The 17,926-nt window shown below is 36.3% G+C and overlaps 1 protein-coding gene across 1 annotated transcript in view; it reads right to left on the bottom strand.

The window, feature by feature from the left end:
- Positions 1 to 7,577: 7,577 nt before the first annotated feature.
- The window catches only part of LOC137763000 (zona pellucida sperm-binding protein 3 receptor-like), a 53,041-nt gene continuing 42,692 nt past the window's right edge, over positions 7,578 to 17,926 (bottom strand). Inside the window, exons 9-11 of the mRNA XM_068541648.1 lie at positions 9,674 to 9,847; positions 8,501 to 8,676; positions 7,578 to 7,956 (exon numbers count right to left, since the gene is read on the bottom strand). Of these exons, the coding sequence (XP_068397749.1) occupies positions 7,783 to 7,956; positions 8,501 to 8,676; positions 9,674 to 9,847 (524 nt within the window). The 3' untranslated portion in view covers positions 7,578 to 7,782. The remainder of the gene's footprint in view (positions 7,957 to 8,500; positions 8,677 to 9,673; positions 9,848 to 17,926) is intronic.

Raw genomic sequence — 17,926 nt, 5'->3', positions numbered from 1 at the left:
CAGAAATAAATGAAAAAGAAACGAAGGAAATGATAGCAAAGATCAATAAAACTAAAAGCTGGTTCTTTGAGAAGATAAACAAAATTGATAAACCATTACCAGACTCATCAAGAAAAAAAAGGGAGAAGACTCAAATCAACAGAATTAGAAACGAAAAAGAAGAAGTAACAACTGACACCACAGAAATACAAAGCATCATGAGAGATTACTACAAGCAACTATATGGCAATAAAATGGACAACCTGGAGGAAATGGACAAATTCTTAGACATGCACAACCTTCTGAGACTGAATAAGGAAGAAACAGAAAAAATAAACAGACAATCACAAGCACTGAAATTGAAACTGTGATTAAAAATCTTCCAACAAACAAAAGCCCAGGACCAGATGGCTTCACAGGCAAATTCTATCAAACATTTAGAGAAGAGCTAACACCTATCCTTCTCAAACTCTTCCATAATATAGCAGAGGGAGGAACACTCCCAAACTCATTCTATGAGGCCACCATCACCCTGATACCAAAACCAGACAAAGATGTCACAAGAAAAAACTACAGGCCAATATCGCTAATGAACATAGATGCAAAAATCCTCAACCAAATACTAGCAAACAGAATCTAACAGCACATTAAAAGCATCATAAACCATGATCAAGTGGAGTTTATCCCAGGAATGCAAGGATTCTTCAATATACACAAATCGATCAATGTGATACACCATATTAACAAACTGAAGAAGAAAAACCATTCGATCACCTCAGTAGATGCAGAAAAAGCTTTCAACAAATTTCAACACCCATTTATGATAAAAACTCTCCAGAAGGTAGGCATAGACGGAAGTTATGTCAACATAATAAAGGCCATATATGACAAACCCACAGCCAACATTGTTCTCAATGGTGAAAAACTGAAACCATTTCCACTAAGATCAGGAACAAGACAAGGTTGCCCACTCTCAACACTATTAGTCAACATAATTTTGGAAGTTTTAGCCACAGCAATCAGAGAAGAAAAAGAAATAAAACGAATCCAAATCAAAAAAGAAGTATAACAGTCACTGTTTGCAGATGAAACGATACTATACCCAGAGAATCCTAAAGACGCTACCAGAAAACTGCTAGAGCTAATCAATGAATTTGGTAACATAGCAGGATACAAAATTAACGCACAGAAATCTCTGGCATTCCTATACACTAATGATGAAAAATCTGAAAGAGAAATTAAGGAAACACTCCTATTTACCATGGCAACAAAAAGAGTAAAATACCTAGGAATAAACCTACCTAAGGAGACAAAAGTCCTATATGCAGAAAACTATAAGACACTGATGAAAGGAATCAAACATGATACAAACAGATGGAGAGATATACCATGTTCTTGGATTGGAAGAATCAACTTTGTGAAAATGACTATATTACCCAAAGCAATCTACAGGTTCAATGCAATCCCTATCAAAATACCACTGGCATTTTTCACAGAACTAGAACAAAAAATTTCACAATTTGTATGGAAATACAAAAGACCCTGAATAGCCAAAGCAATCTTGAGAAAGAAAAATGGAGCTGGAGTAATCAGGCTCCCAGACTTCAGACTATACTACAAAGCTACAGTAACCAAGACAGTATGGTACTGGCACAAAAACAGAAATATAGATCAATAGAACAGGATAGAAAGCCCAGAGATAAACCCACGCATATATTGTCACCTTACTTTTGATAAAGGAGGCAAGAATATACAATGGAGAAAAGACAGCCTCTTTAATAAGTGGTGCTGGGAAAACTGGACAGCTACATGTAAAAGAATGAAATTAGAACACTCCCTAACACCATACACGAAAATAAACTCAAAATGGATTAAACCTAAATGTAAGGCCAGACACTATAAAACTCTTAGAGGAAAACATAGGCAGAACACTCTATGACATAAATCACAGCCAGATCCTTTTTGACCCACCTCCTAGAGAAATGGAAATAAAAACTAAAATAAACAAATGGGACCTAATGAAACTTAAAAGCTTTTGCACAGCAAAGGAAACCATAAACAAGTTGAAAAGACAACCCTCAGAATGGAAGAAAATATTTGCAAATGATGCAAGTGATAAAAGATTAATCTCCAAAATATACAAGCAGCTCATGCAGCTTAATATCAAAAAACCAAACAACCCATCCAAAAATGGTCAGAAGACCTAAATAGACATTTCTCCAAAGAAGATTTACAGATTGCCAACAAACACATGAAAGGATGCTCAACATCACTAATCATTAGAGAAATGCAAATCAAAAGTACAATGAGATATCACCTCCCCCCAGTCAGGATGGCCATCATCAAAAAATCTATAAACAATAAATGCTGGAGAGGGTGTGGAGAAAAGGGAACCCTCTTGCATTGTTGGTGGGAATGTAAATTGATACAGCCACTATGGAGAACAGTATGGAGGTTCCTTAAAAAACCAAAAATAGAACTATCCTATGACCCAGCAATCCTACTACTGGACATATACCCTGAGAAAACCATAATTCAGAGAGTCATGTACCACAATGTTCATTGAAGCACTATTTACAACAGCCAGGACTTGGAAGCATCCTGAGTGTCCATCAACAGATGAATGGATAAAGAAGATGCGGCACATATATACAATGGAATATTACTCAACCATAAAAAAATGAAATTGAGTTATTTGTAGGGAGGTGGATGGACCTAAAGTCTGTCATACAGAGTGAAATAAGTCAGAAAGAGAAAAACAAATACTGTATGCTAACACATATATATGGAATCTAAAAAAAAAAAAAAAAGGTTCTGAAGAACCTAGGGGCAGGACAGGAATAAAGATGCAGGAGTAGAGAATGGACCTGAGGACATGGAGAGGGGGAAGTATAAGCTGGGACTAAGTGAGAGAGTAGCACTGACATTTATACACTACCAAATATAAAATAGATAGCTAGTGGGAAGCAGCCACATAGCACAGGGAGATCAGCTTGGTGCTTTGTGACCACCTAGAGGAGTGGGAGGGAGATGCAGAGGAAGGGGATATTGGGATATATGTATACATATAGCTGATTCACTTTGTTATACAGCAGCAACTAACACAGCAGTGTAAAGCAATTATACTCCAATAAAGATGTTAAAAAAATTTTTTTAATAAAAACCTGTCCTAAGTATAGTCTATTAATCAAAATAAGTAAATAAAGCAAGAAAGAAAAAAGAAAATAAATTACTAAAAATACTGAAAAAAATGATATAAAACCAATTCAAATAGCACTTAAAAGAAAATAAGCAAGGAAATATTGTTTAAAAAATATTATTAAATGATTGAAGGATTTTCTGAATGAGGCTTGGTAGCAAGAGGAGGGAGTTGGGAAGAGGCGTATAGTCGTTCTTTCTGGTGGGAGAAGGTGAGTGAGATTTAGTTAAAGCCAGTGAGTGAAACAGTAAGTGCCTGATAGTTGTCTGTATCTAACCCTAAGGAACTAGTCAACATCCTCTCCTCCAGGCCATGCAGACTTTGGAGGTACATAGAAAGAACCACTACAGGAAGCCACACACATAAAATGGACATGTGTTTGGATTTCTTTTTCTTATAATTATATTGCCCCTGATAACATATGCTGACAATTCATTTTTTTTTTTTAGTTTTGGTTTTCATGTGATATATCTTCCCACCTGCTTATAAGGCAATGGCAATTATTTTCCTGTATGTTCTAAAAGTTATTTTTAATATTTGGTATGAAGTTATCCAGGCTCCTTTCCTTCCTCTTAAAACAACCAGCAGTGAGCATCACGTTGAACCAATTCTCCTCTTGTAAATTCTTCTGATGAGTCTTTTCTAGGCACCTTAGTCTCAGCTACGTTCTTAACAGTCTCTTCCACTTTCATTGATCATATTTTTAGTGAATAAAGTGGAGAAGTAGTATTGAAAAAGCACAGGACACTTAAATAATGAGAGCAGAGAGGTGATCCTATTGAGATGTGTCTGAGGCATCATGGGAACCCATCCTACATCTTCATGCCCAGAACCAAAAAGGGAAACTCAAGATCTGTTATAATGGATTTTTGACTTATTTGTAAATTTCAATTAAGTTGTTTTGCTGGCAGGTTTAGCAAATATTCCATTTGTGAGAATTCGGATAACAAGAGATACCACTATAGGTGCAATGTCCAATGGGAGCTGGAAAGCTAAATGAATCACTCTAAGAAAGGGATGGGAATTGAGCTAGAGCCAACAAAAAGCAAGCGATGCAGAGGTCTGATACAGGGAAGTGAGAGATTTGAATAGAGATAGAAAGTGTGATCGACAGGAACACCATGTCCACAGAGCCATACAGAAAAGGCAGCTGTAGAAGAGGTCATCAGTCCTCCACCCATATCCCTAACCTGGAGGTCACTGTAAACAGCCCTTTAGATGTCATTGGCTCCCACTGTTGGCGTCTTCAGGTGGGTGCTCAGCTGGTCCTCACAGTGCAGGTCAGATGTCCTGGGAGACAGTGCTACTGGAGCAAACCTGTTCCAATGAGGAGAAGGGCTGAGTGGATAAACACCTCATGTCCACTTTTAGTTCTTTAATGAAGCTCCATACTGTTCTCCTTAGTGGCTGTACCAATTTACATTCCCACCAACAATGTAGGAAATTTCCCTTTTCTCCACAGCCTCTCAAGCATTTGTTATTTGTAGACTTTTTGATGATGGCCACTCTTACCAATGTGAGGTGATACCTCATTGTAGTTTTGATTTCCATTTCTCTAATAATTAGCAATGTTGAGCATCTTTCCACGTGCCCTTTGGCCATCTGTATATCTTCTTTGGAGTAATGTCTACTGAGAGCTTCTGCCCATTTTTTGATTGGGTTGGTTTTTTGTTTTTTGTTTTTGATATTAAGCTGTATGTGCTGTTTATATATTTTGGAGATTAATCCCTTGTTGTTTGAATCATTTGCAAATATTTTCTCTCATTCTGTAGGTTGTCTTTTCATTTTGTTTATGGTTTCCTTTACTGTGCAAAAGCTTTTAAATTTAATTAGGTCTCTTTTGTTTATTTTTGTTTTCATTTCCATTACTCTAGGAGAGGGATCCAAAAATATTGCTGCATTTTATGTCAAAGAGTGTTCTGCCTATGTTTTCCTCTAGGAGTGTTGTAGTATCCAGTCTTAACATTTAGGTCTTTAATACATTTTTAGTTTATTTTTGTATGTGGTGTTAGAGAATGTTCTAATTTCATTCTTTTACATGTAGCTGTCCAGTTTTCCCAGCACCACTTATTGAAGAGACTGTCTTTTCTCCATTGTCTATTCTTGCCTCCTTTGTGGTAGATTAATTGACCATAGGTGCATAGGTTTATTTCTGGGATTTCTATCCTGTTCCATTAATCTATATGTCTCTTTTTGTGCCATTACTAACTGTTTTGATTACTGTACCTTTGTCATATAGTCTGAAGTCAGGGAGCCTGATTCCTCCAACTCCATTTTTCTTTCTCAAGGTTGCTTTGGCTATTTGGGGTCTTTTGTGTTTCCATACAAATTTTAAAATGTTTTGTTCTAGTTCTGTGAAAAATGCCATTGGTATTTTGATAGGGATTGCATTGAATCTATAGATTGCCTTGGGTAGTATAGTCATTTTGACGATATTGATTCTTCTAATCCAAGAATATGATATATCTTTCCATTTGTTTGTGTCATCTTTGATTTCTTTCAGCCACATCTTATAGTTTTTGGAGTACAGGTCTTTTGCCTCCTTAGGTAGGTTTATTCCTAGGTATTTTATTCTTTTTGATGCAATGGTAAATGAGATTGTCTCCATATCTCTTTCTGATCTTTCATTGTTAGTGTATAGATGCAACAGATTTCTGTGTATATGATCCTGCAATCCCACTCCTGGGCATATACCTGGAGAGAACCATAATTTGAAAAGATACATGCACCACAATATTCATTGCAACACTGTTTACAGTAGCCAAGGCATGGAAGCAACCTAAATGCCCATTGACAGATGAAGGGATAAAGAAGATGTGGTATATTTATACAATGGAATATTACTCAGCCATAAAAAAGAATGAAAGAATGCCATTTGCAACAACATGGATGGGCTTAGAGATTATCATGGTGAGTGAAGTAAGCTAAACAGAGAAAGACACATATCATATGATATCATTTGTATGTGGAATCTGAAAAAAAATGATACAAAAGAACTTATAAACAAAACAGAAATAGACCCACAGACATAGAAAACAAACTTATGGTTACCAAAGGGGAAGGGGGGCTGAGGGATAAATTAGGAGTTTGGGATTAACATATACACACTACTAAATATAAAATAGATAACAAACAAGGACATACTGTATAGCACAGGGAACTATACTCAATATATTGTAATAACCTATAAGGGAAAAGAATCTGAAAAAAATATATATGTATGTAAAACTGAATCACTTTGCTATACACCTGAAATAAACACAACATTGTAAATAAACTATACTTCAATAAAAAAAATTTTTAAACCTCAGGTTCTAATCCTCAGAAGTACATTCTGTGTTGTGTTCCACACACCTTCAAGGGGCACTCAGCATAGTGTAGATCCTGTTAGCAACAACAATGATCCCTTCAAACATGCTTCCTCTTTAGGCTGTCCTCCCTTCCGCATCTTACTACCCACTCGCTCACAGTGCTTCCTGGGATCACTTCTCAAGGAAACTAGTAATTCACAAATCCTTGAATCAGGGGAAACCAAAATAATTCCTAGTAGCAGGAGCAGATGATGGCTTTTAAGACCATGAATGAATACCTCTGTATTAAGTAGGTTTCTCTAACAGTTCAAGCCCCTCTGTAGTATCTAAGGTTTAGTGAGAGTCTGCTACACACCATTGCCTCATTGGAGTATGTTTGGGGAAATTAAACAAAAGAGGCCAATGTTCCCCATAGAGTTCTGTGTACAAAAGAGATGAGGCAAAGGAACCGAGATATGAATGAAAGAGAGATTTCAGAGGATGCAAGAGTTGGAGGAAGTGGTGAGTGCAAGGAATAAAAGCCTCCAAACACTCCAAGACATAAATGTAATTGGTATGGGGTTTCTCTTCAAGTGGGGGACAGTTGCTTGACCATTTTACTTTTCTAAAAAGGAAAATAGGACCAATTGGATTGAGGACTTGGGAGCACAAAGGTGGCTGTCGGGTGGGCTTCCATTCATCAGGTTTTCAGAGTTTGTTCCTGAGGATGGAATCAGGAGATCAGACACAGACATGAATCCCCCTCTTGCAAGGCAAAGGCAAGAGGGAGCATTAGTGAGGCAGAGGCCAAGTGCATGGGGGTTTAGAAAAGGACATGACTGCTTCATGGGGGACAACGGACAAGGCTTTTGGGGTGTGTTGATATTTAACACCTGAGTGACTTGTACATGTGGAACTGTGGAGTAAAGGCAATCCAGGGAAATGTATTGGTGTGAACCCACGTTCACATGTCCAAGGTCCCTACCGTAAAATAAATGTATCAACTTTATGTATGGGTTTTTTCACAGACCTCATTTCACAGAGTCCTAATGACCACGAAGACAAAATACTGTTGGATATGTAAATTTTTTAATTGATAAAATGTGTACTCTGTGTCCAGAAAAGCAAAAAAATGAATCAGAAAATGATCAATAATTATACAGCCTCAAAGCACTAAATATTAACCAATTATCCTTTCTAGATAATTATTAGCACAATTGATGGTGTAGAAGAGATGGTAAAGGTGATTAACTGAAGTGATCCATATTGGATTTAAGGCAGCAAGGCACATTTTCCTCCCCTTCGTGGGAAACATTACAGTGAACACTCCTGAGTGGCTTGCTTTGCCTTATCGTTCTGAAGCTCCAGTTGTTGAATCTCCAGGTACAGCTTATACACCTCCAGGGCCAATCTCACCTCCTCTGGGGTTGGGAGCCACTGCATGAGTTTCTTGCCTTTGACCACTTGCTCACAGCCTTCAGGGTACTCCTAAAAGAGAAATATGTGATGCGTGTGCTTAAAAGGCTTCTCTCCCAATTGTTAGGGGGCATAGTTCATGCTGACAAAGGCAGGACTACAGATTCAGGACCAAGACCCACCTAGAACTGGTGGATGAGCAGGAAAACCAGAAAACACCTTGGACCCCACCATCGTCTTCCTAAGAAGAATATAACTCTTTTCTGAGACGGCTTCGCAGAAAGCCTCTGTGGGAACAGAGACTATTTCCGCTGACCATCCAGAAATGGGATAACAGTATACCATATCCCCTAGAAAAGTAAAGTTAAGAAGTCAGTACTCCCAGGTCTCTGAGACCCTCCACTCCAAAGGGGCTCAGTTTTCCCTGTTCTCAAGTGAGAGCAGGAAAACATCACTCCTTTCTGACCAGAGGGCTTCAAGGCAAAATTGAGAGTTCCTTTGTATGAATGAATCTTGACAAGTCAGATGTCACCTTTGCTGGCAGGACAGTGCTTTGAGGGAGACACCCATTTTAGGGTTTGATAGATTGTAAACTGCCTTGAATTGTGCCACTTACCCACTCACACTTGGGCACCTCCGGGTACCACGTTCTGTCTTCTGAACAAGTGATACTTTGGGAACCAACCAAACCATAGCCAGAGTCACACTGGACAGTGACATCTTCAGGTTCAACATATCCATCCTTATCCACAGATAACCTTCCATGTTCTATCTCTGGTTTCAGACACAAAGCTAAAATGGAAACATAATTTTAAGCAATCTGTAGATCTAAGAAAAAGATATGCGTCTACGGTACTAAGAATGAACTATATTTAAGTGCTGCTAATTGTTTTACCTTTTCTTTCATCTTGAGAATAAAAATAGTTTTCATTAACATATTTATTGAGCATTGGCTACGTATTGACTTTGGGCTAGTACTTTATGTGATTATCTTATTTAAGTCTCACTATTTTATCTAGGAGAAAGTGAGATACAGAAAAGTTAAGTAACTTGCCCAAGGACATAACAATTTTAAACAGCATGACAGAATATAAAAAGGGCATGTGACCCCAAATCCTCATCTATCAAATCAACTACCTCTCGTATCTTGATCCCTGTAAGATGCTGGATACAAGATTTTCCCTCTCGCCTATTATCCTCCCATGTGCAATGGAGACAATGGTGGCAAGTAATCCCTGCGGTTGTTGATGACAAAGTGATATTAAACCTGTGTGCATGTAACAATCAGACCCCATCTTTACCCCTCTTGTTGCCACACAGCTGGCACACTAGGAGTCCCCCACCCACAACATGCCTACGTCCTGAGCTGGTGGTGCCCTGCCCTGGCTCTGATGGAAATACCTGTGACCTCACCACGATGCTTACAATTATCCCATGGGAGTCGACATTCATGCTAGACCAACTTTCCATGACAATTTTGCTATGGGCCACAACTACACTCAGATAAGATGTACCACCTGTAGAATATTTCTGGAAGTATACAAGAAACGAAGAATAGGGGCTGCCTCACAGAGGCTGAATTTTGCACCTGGGAGAAAGAAGTAGGGGAGATTAATGTTTCTGTTGTGCCCTCTGTATTTTTGCTTTGGGTACCGTCAGAATATAGTATTTTAAATAAATCAAATCAAATCAAATATTTTTTTGCTGCCTCTGGCAGAGAAGAAACTGTGCTCTCAAGCCTTTCAAGATAATCCCCCCCCCACAAAGCTAAAGAGGGAGCTGGAGTTACCTTTACATTGAGGGGCTGCAGGTGACCAGCCTGAAGAAGTGCAGGAGAGTTTGTTCTTTCCAACCAGGGTGTACCCTTCATCACATTCGTATATAGCATCACCACTTTTTAATCCAAGGAATGAACTGATTAGTTTATGATGTCCATGGGCAATGACAGGGGGAGAATCGCAATCTTGATGTGAGACATAAAAGTGAAAGAGGGTCAGCATGTCGGATGCTTATATTAACACTTCCCAGAATCTGTGTGGTTTGTAGGAGGCTTCCTTCTGTCCTTCTATATTCTCTGCCCATCTGCTCACTTAGCCAAACCCAGGACCTATGCTGCCCTTCTGTAGGCCTGAGGCTGGGGAACCTTAGAAAGGCTCCAATGGAATGACAAGCACTTAAGATTTGTTCCATTTTATTGACAATTCACTAAACTTGACACTATTTAGGAGCCATTTTGGCATGAAGGCTGAATTTGGCCCAAAGTCTCATTGTACTAGTGGCACACTCCACTGATTTCAGGCTAAATGCAGAGATGTACATCTGGGAGAGACTGTAAAGATGTGAAATAAATCCACAATCTCTGACTCATTGTTCCCATTCAAACCTGTCCATCCAACCCCCCAAGAATATACTTACTGTCTCTAAAATATCTATGAGAAAAGAGCTCATAGAAAGAATAAAAAAGATGGCTTGCAGGTTGGAATAATAGACGTGGCATGGTGCTGAGTACCTCTCTGAAAGGGAATGCTGTCAGGATCCACAAACAGTGCATGAGAAACTTAAATAAAACAGGCCATCAGGGAAGTCAGGTAAAATATTAAACTGATGGGCTATAGTATCTACAAGTACTATCCTCAGATGTCTCCTTCACTGAAGAAAAAGACAGTTTCCAAGACTAAAGATACTACAACACCTTGGGAAGTATGCACAGTAATGAGTGCCCCAGTCTTCCAAGAGGACCTATGTCTATTTACATAGGTAACTGTGCACAGGTGAGAGGTGCACAATAATCCAAAGATTATTGGACATAGAGCTTCAGTTGACGTGGACACCTGGAAACATCATGGCCCTGCTATTAGACCACTTGGTGGCCATTTCCATTACCTTTGAAGGTATAAACAGGGTAGATAAAATGGGTCATTGGCACAACCTCCATAATGGTCCTTTGTCTATGAGGTAAGAGCTGTCCTACCCAAGAGGGCCAAGTAGAAGCCGTCAATACTACCTCCAGCGGGAGGCAAAGAAGGTAAGTTTTTAAAAATATCATGTACTGAGGGGTAGGCGAGAAGGAGAAATTTGTGCCACTCTTAAAGAACTAAAGATGCAGGAGGGGTCATCATATCCCCATGTACTTCACCAGTCTGTCTACTACAAAAATTAGGATTCTGGAGAATTACAGTAAACTACTGAAAACCCAACAGCATTTTAGCCCCTATTGCATGCATCCACTGTACCAGATGTGGAATATTTGCTAGAGCAGATTCGTGTGTCTTTGGATAAACGAGGCCACTGATTTAGCAGAGGCCTTCTTTTCCATTCCTATCAGAAAAGAGGATCACAAACAGTTTGCATACACATGGAAGTTTCAAGATCATATATCTGCATTTTAAGACCTTGGCTATGATAACTCACCTGTCCCTGTCATAATAGAGTCTGAAGATATCATGACCATGTGGACATCCACAGAATACCACACTGATACAGAACATCAATGGCATCACGTTAATTCTACTGAATAAGCAAAAAGTAGATGGCATGATGATGTTCCAGAGTATGGAAGGTAAAGAAGGAAGAAAGGAAGTAAGTTTAGAAAGGCAGGTTCACTAGATGTGGGCAGGTTTTATACTGTAGGTTAAGGCATATGGACCAGAAGCAAGGGAAGAAAAGAGAACACATACCAAGAAACAAAAGTCCAGCTTATCTATTAGATGTGGCCTATTTTCATTGACTCAGAAAAGAAAAGAAAACCAAGAAGGTCAAGAGAATAGGAACAAACAATACGGGGGAAAAAAGGTTGTAACCGGGGCAGTGCTTTTTAACAAATTTATCCACTCCAAGAGTCATGCAGGGTATACAATCTCTTTTACCTAACATGAGACCTTCCCTTAATAATCTCCATCACTGTAATATGAAGAAATTTCTAAAATAGCATAATTCCATAGCCCTTACTCAGATCACGTGTTGGTGCTTCAGGACACCACATGCCATCTGCTTGGCATTTAGCTTGAAACTTATATATTGCTCATAACTTATATATGAAACCACATCTCCATAGAAATGGACACAGCTAGTGGCAAAACACTTTTTTCTGTGGTGATTCTGCCATTCTTTGGCCCTGGTATTGGGCAACATACCTCTAAAAGCTAACAAGTGAGTAAGTTTTTAAAAAATATCTTGTACTGAGGGGTAGGGGAAAAGGAGAAATTTGTGCCACTCTTAAAGAACTAAAGATACAGGAGGGGTCATCATATTCCCATGTACTTCACCAGTCTGTCTACTACAAAAATTAGGATGTTAGTAAAATCACCATGAGGAGAATCCTATGGCTAAGAATCTAACTTCCACCTTTAGAATATCTCATCACTGAAGAGAGATTGGAAAACAGAGACACTGAGTCTGCTCTCTCTGTTCCTGATTTGCTAACGTACTCCAACCGAGTCATTTCCTTCCAACTAAATAATTCCATTTGGAGCCTCCAAAATGAGAAGTTGAATGTAACCTGTATGAAAATATTTTCAAATTATCAAGAGCAATGACAAATAACATCCATCCCTTTATAGCTTCATTAGGTCTGAAACCAAATAACAGTAGTTTAAGAATTGCATATTTTCTTGAAGTAAATGTTTAAAATATTTACCAACCCATGGATATTCAGAAGACCCTTTCCTGGCCTTTCTCATGGATAGTTTAACCTTGACTATCACTGCATTCTATATGTAGGCTAATTAGTCTATCTAGCCAAATATGCCACTCATATTCCCACATCTGTACGTGTGTTTATATCCTCTGTCTTCTATCTAGAATGCCACTCTTCTTTTCCGTTTGCTACGCAAGTTTGTTCTGTGAAGGCTTCTTTCTCTTATTGCCCCAACATCTAGTCATTATTTATTTCTCTGGGTACCTACAGTAGTTATTAAGAAGAGACTATATAACCCATCCAACTATTTATTGAGCTCTTACTATAATCTAGACACTATGTATACTTTATTTATGTCTTCTATGACACTATGTACACCATAAATGGTATATGTATATATTTTCTCATCCAATCATCACAGGCACCCCTAAGAGATCCACATTATCATCTTCCCCACTTTTTATAGCAGAAGGAGAGTTTAAATATCTTGTTCCAAGTGAGGCAGTTACTGAGTGTCAGAGAAAGAAATGAGATCTGTCCTGCTCAAAAGTCCGTATTTTGTGTGGCTTCATTCTACACTCTCTAGCACTTATTTAACAGGCAATTTATGCTATCCATATTACAGTTTTTCCCTTTTGAGATGAGGGAACATGTATCAAGTATCTTTGTGTCTTTGCTCTTGACATTGTGGTCCAAAATAATGTTACCTGTGTACAAGTCTAGTGTTCACAAATGATATTTTTTTAAGCCTAAAATCAAACACATCATTAGAAAATGCCTTTTATAAATTAATACAACAAATATTTATATAAATTGATCCCTATAAGGCTGTTCAGCAGACATTAATGCACATTCTTGCAGTACTGTAAGAAAAACAAGTCACAACCACATGAAGAGCAAAACCATAATATCAGTCAGTTTATAATAATGTGCCCAAAGACGAGAAATCCCAACAAGATGGATAGAAAAAAGAGGAAAGAGAAAAACAAAGGAAAAAGAATAAGATAACATTTCCTAGAGGAAACTGGAAGTATATTTTAAGTTTGGATAAAAAATTGCTTTGATGAATGAGATGCGGGCAGGGGTTTTGTCTTGGAGTGATGATCTGAGCAAAGACTTAGAGACAGCAGAGAGTTGTTATTGAAGGATGAAAAGGAGGCAAGCTCAGAAACCAGAGTGAGACAGATTTGAGCATATCTTCTACTGAACATGGACCAGAGGTAAGGGGGCATTTTGAGGGAATGAAAAAGGAGGGAATGAATACAAAGAGACTTGGAGTCATGACAAGTCTCTGTGACTTGTTGGATGCAATCTACCTTCACTGCCTCATGAAGGGAGAGGAGGCCTGGAAGGTGGAGGTGATGGTGCTTAGGGAAGACAAGGAGAGTGTTAGGGTTGGGGTAAAGCTTTGGAAGAAAAACAGATTTAGCAATTTCAATTTCCAAGAGAGAAGAATCACCCAGAATATATGAATTCTTTTACCTCACCTAGAATTTCCCTTACAGTATCCATTGTTATGATATAAAAAACTCCCAAAGTAAAGTACTTTTGTACCACCCCCCCTTAGAAATAACTCTGAAGTCACTCTATGATATTAAAAAAGTTCATAGAGCCTAAAGAGCATGCGATCATTCTGGAGCCCAGGAAATTAATTTGACAAAAGGTGACAAGGTGGCATTTTGGGACTCCACATTCCCTCTGCTTGGCGTGTAATGCTTGTATCATCAGAATTGGGAAAATACCCATATCACATGAATAGCATCCATTGAAATAGACAGAGCTACTGGTGAAATCTCTTTTTAGTTGACTAATTTTGTCATTCTGTGCAAAATGCTCTACATTAAATGCTCTGATAGATGACATAAGGGAAATGTATGTAAATATTTTTAAAATATTCTTAGAACTTCTTTCTTTAGAGGAAATCACATGGCAGATGAATAAAAATGATACTTTTATTGGCATATTTCCATTTATAAACTAAAACAATTACATATCTGCATTTATAACAAACGCTACCCTAGTGGGGCCTGTAGGTCCTTGCAAACCATTTCAGTGCTCACTGTTTAGGGACAATTATTCCCTAATTTGCTCCACAAGACCTTTCATTTATACAGTGTTTTTAGTTTATGCACTGCTTTGTAATTTTATCCTAGTAAATTCATTACTTGCAATAATATATTTTTATATTATATATAAAAATATATTTATAATATAAATAAATATATTTTATAATATTCATTAATTATATATAATATATAAATATATTATATATCAATATATAATATATTAATATATAATATATATTAATAATATATATTAATATATACAATGTATTTATATATTATATATATTATGTATTATATAATAATATATATTAATTATATATAACATATTAATTTTATATAAAATAATTAATTAAACATATATATTATATATGTAAATATAATAAAGTAATTTTGATATATAATATATAAAATAATTTATATATATTATCTATAAATATAATAAATAAATATAATAAAATATATAAATATAAATTTATAAATTTATAAATTTATAAATTTATGATTTTATAAATTAAAAAAAATATAAAAAATAAAAATATAAATATATAAAAAAATATAAAAATATTAAAAATATATAAATATTATAAATATAAATATATATTATAATTTATATATGTAATAATTTATATATAATAATTTTTATATATTATATATAATATAATTTTTATTTTATATATAAGGTATATAATATAATAATTTTAATATATATATAATATAATAATTTTTATTATAGATAATATATAATATAATAATTATTATATATAATAATTTATATATAATACATATAAATATAATAAATAATATAATAAAATAATATTAATTTTATATAAAATAATTAAATAAATATATATTGTATATTTAATATATATTAATATATAATATAATAATATATATTAATAATACATTATATATTATATATTATATATTGTATATTAATTATATATAAAATATTAATTATATTTTTATAATATATACATATATTTATATTATTTTTATTATGTTATTTTTATTTGCAATAATATAAAGTTTTACTTTCTGGATAGCAAATGTTTTCTACTTGACAACTGATGCAATAGAAGAGCAATTAATCCTGTAGAAGAATTAATTCTTTAAGAATTTAGGTGTAGCCACTTGAATATAGTACATTAATATAAAAATTAAAAGGTTTTTCTTGTGGCTTGATCAGCTCCTCAAGGATTTGTAATATTTTGCTTCCCACATAATTATAGCCTATATCAGAAGGACTAAAATTGTTTAAATATATTTCTTAATATATTTAAATATTAATATTTAAATTAATAAATGAAATATTAATAAAATATTATATATTTATAATATATTTATATAGTACTATATAATTTATGTTAAATATTAATATAATATTAAAATATTAAATGTTAATATATTTCTTAATACTTCATTGTATTGACGTTTGGTTATATTTAACTAATCCTTACTCAAAGGTTCTTCTCCTTACCTTGGTTTAAACTCTCCCCTCTTCCCTATCACCTCTGTACTCACCACACAGGACAAGTGGGCAGTGCAGTAGAGACAGGACACCAAGGAGGCACAGTGCTGGGAAAATTCCCTGCAACTTAGGGGACATGGTGAAGAATCTCAGAGACACAACACTGAAGCTCAGTGTTCTCAGATGCCCAGAATCAGGCTGAAGTGGAAGCTCTAAGTCAGTAGTAAATTGACCCCTGACCCAAGGAACTCAGGCTGGGGAAGGCCACAGCTCTGAGTCAGTGAAAGGAGGAAGCAGAATTGAGTAGACTAGGTAGTGGACAGGACTCAAGAGAGGCAATCCAATAAAGCTCCAAGTCTTAGGGAGAATAAAATGAGTTTGTCATGACAGCTCTCTGGAGTTCTGTGAGTATTTACAATTGTAACCCCATGACTTTCTCACTGTTGTGGGGAACACTAGTTGGCTTATCTACCTATAAACATCACTTCTCTTTTGAGTAATCAAGAGAAACTAGGAAAATGATACAGTGTGTATGTCAGTTTCTTCAGGGAACAGGGTGAGATGCCGAGGTATGTTCTATGCCATCTCTCAGTGGTGTCAAATCTTCATTCACTAATGTGAATTCCCAGTAGGAAGGTAGGATTAAAAAAAGATTTATAGTTAAAGTTTCTTCCTAAATACTTCACAGACTAATTGGAATAGAGAAAGCATGCAAGTGTATAATTGTTAAAAGACAAAAATACAGTCCAAACAACAATTAGTCCCTCAATATTTGTTTCCTTGAGTATCTATGGCACCAAATTAATCAACTTTGGGGTTACACTAGTTAGAAAGCAAAGGGAAACTTCTCAGAGTAATGTTTAGAGCACAGATAATGTTTAGAGCACAGATAAAGGAAAATTAAATGATAGAGAATTAAGCATTATAAGTGGACAATGGATCATGACAACTTCAAGAATTTCTGCATGGCACTGACTCAGAGTGAAGGACCTTCCAGCTCAGCATATGTCTCTGACAAAAGCACTAGATGATAAGCTGTAAAAGGCATATTTGTTAACCCTAGGACTTAGTTCAGTAATAAGTATCTGGGTTAAGACTGGTCCATTAAAAAATGAGTCTTTCACTGAGATTGTTTCTTTCAGTATTGGCAAAGGGCATAAGTGAAGTTATCAATCTGGATTTAATGTTTTCCCCCTTGGACCAGCTGTGGATATTTGTTGTTTGAAGATACGTAGATATTCATTCTCAGAAGACAGTGACCATTGGAAAATGTCCAAAAATGACCTTCACCACACAGTTGAACTATATGAGTGCAAAATGAGGCATATAACAATCAAATCGCCTAGCTCTCAAAAATAAAGAGGAACATTCCCCAGAAATAAATGAGTAAACTCTAAAATATTGATGACGGCACAATTAAGTCATCTTATAAAAAGGAACTAGAATAAAATCGGAGTATGTCAGATAAAAGAGATCATTTAGGGGCTTCCCTTGTGGCACAGTGGTTGAGAATCTGCCTGCCAATGCAGGGGACACGCGTTCGATCCCTGGTCCGGGAAGATCCCACATGCCGCAGAGCAACTAAGCCTGTGCTGCGCTCTAGAGGCCGCAAGCCACAATTACTGAGCCTGCGTGCCACAACTACTGAAGCCCACGTGCCTAGAGCCCGTGCTCCACAACAAGAGAAGCCACCACAATGAGAAGCCCGCACACTGCGACAAAGAGTAGCCCCCGCTCGCTGCAACTAGAGTAAGCCCACGCACAGCAGCAAAGACCCAACACAGCCAAAAGTAAATAAATAAAATAAATAATTTTTTTTAAAAAAGAAACATCATTTAATTAATTTAACAGAAGGTTGTTATTTTTTTAAAA

The sequence above is a fragment of the Eschrichtius robustus genome, chromosome 3 (genome assembly GCF_028021215.1).
Source record: "Eschrichtius robustus isolate mEscRob2 chromosome 3, mEscRob2.pri, whole genome shotgun sequence".
NCBI classification, from domain to species: Eukaryota; Metazoa; Chordata; class Mammalia; order Artiodactyla; family Eschrichtiidae; genus Eschrichtius; species Eschrichtius robustus.
Note: the sequence above shows the minus strand (reverse complement) of the source record. Positions and strands in the feature narration are given on the sequence as shown.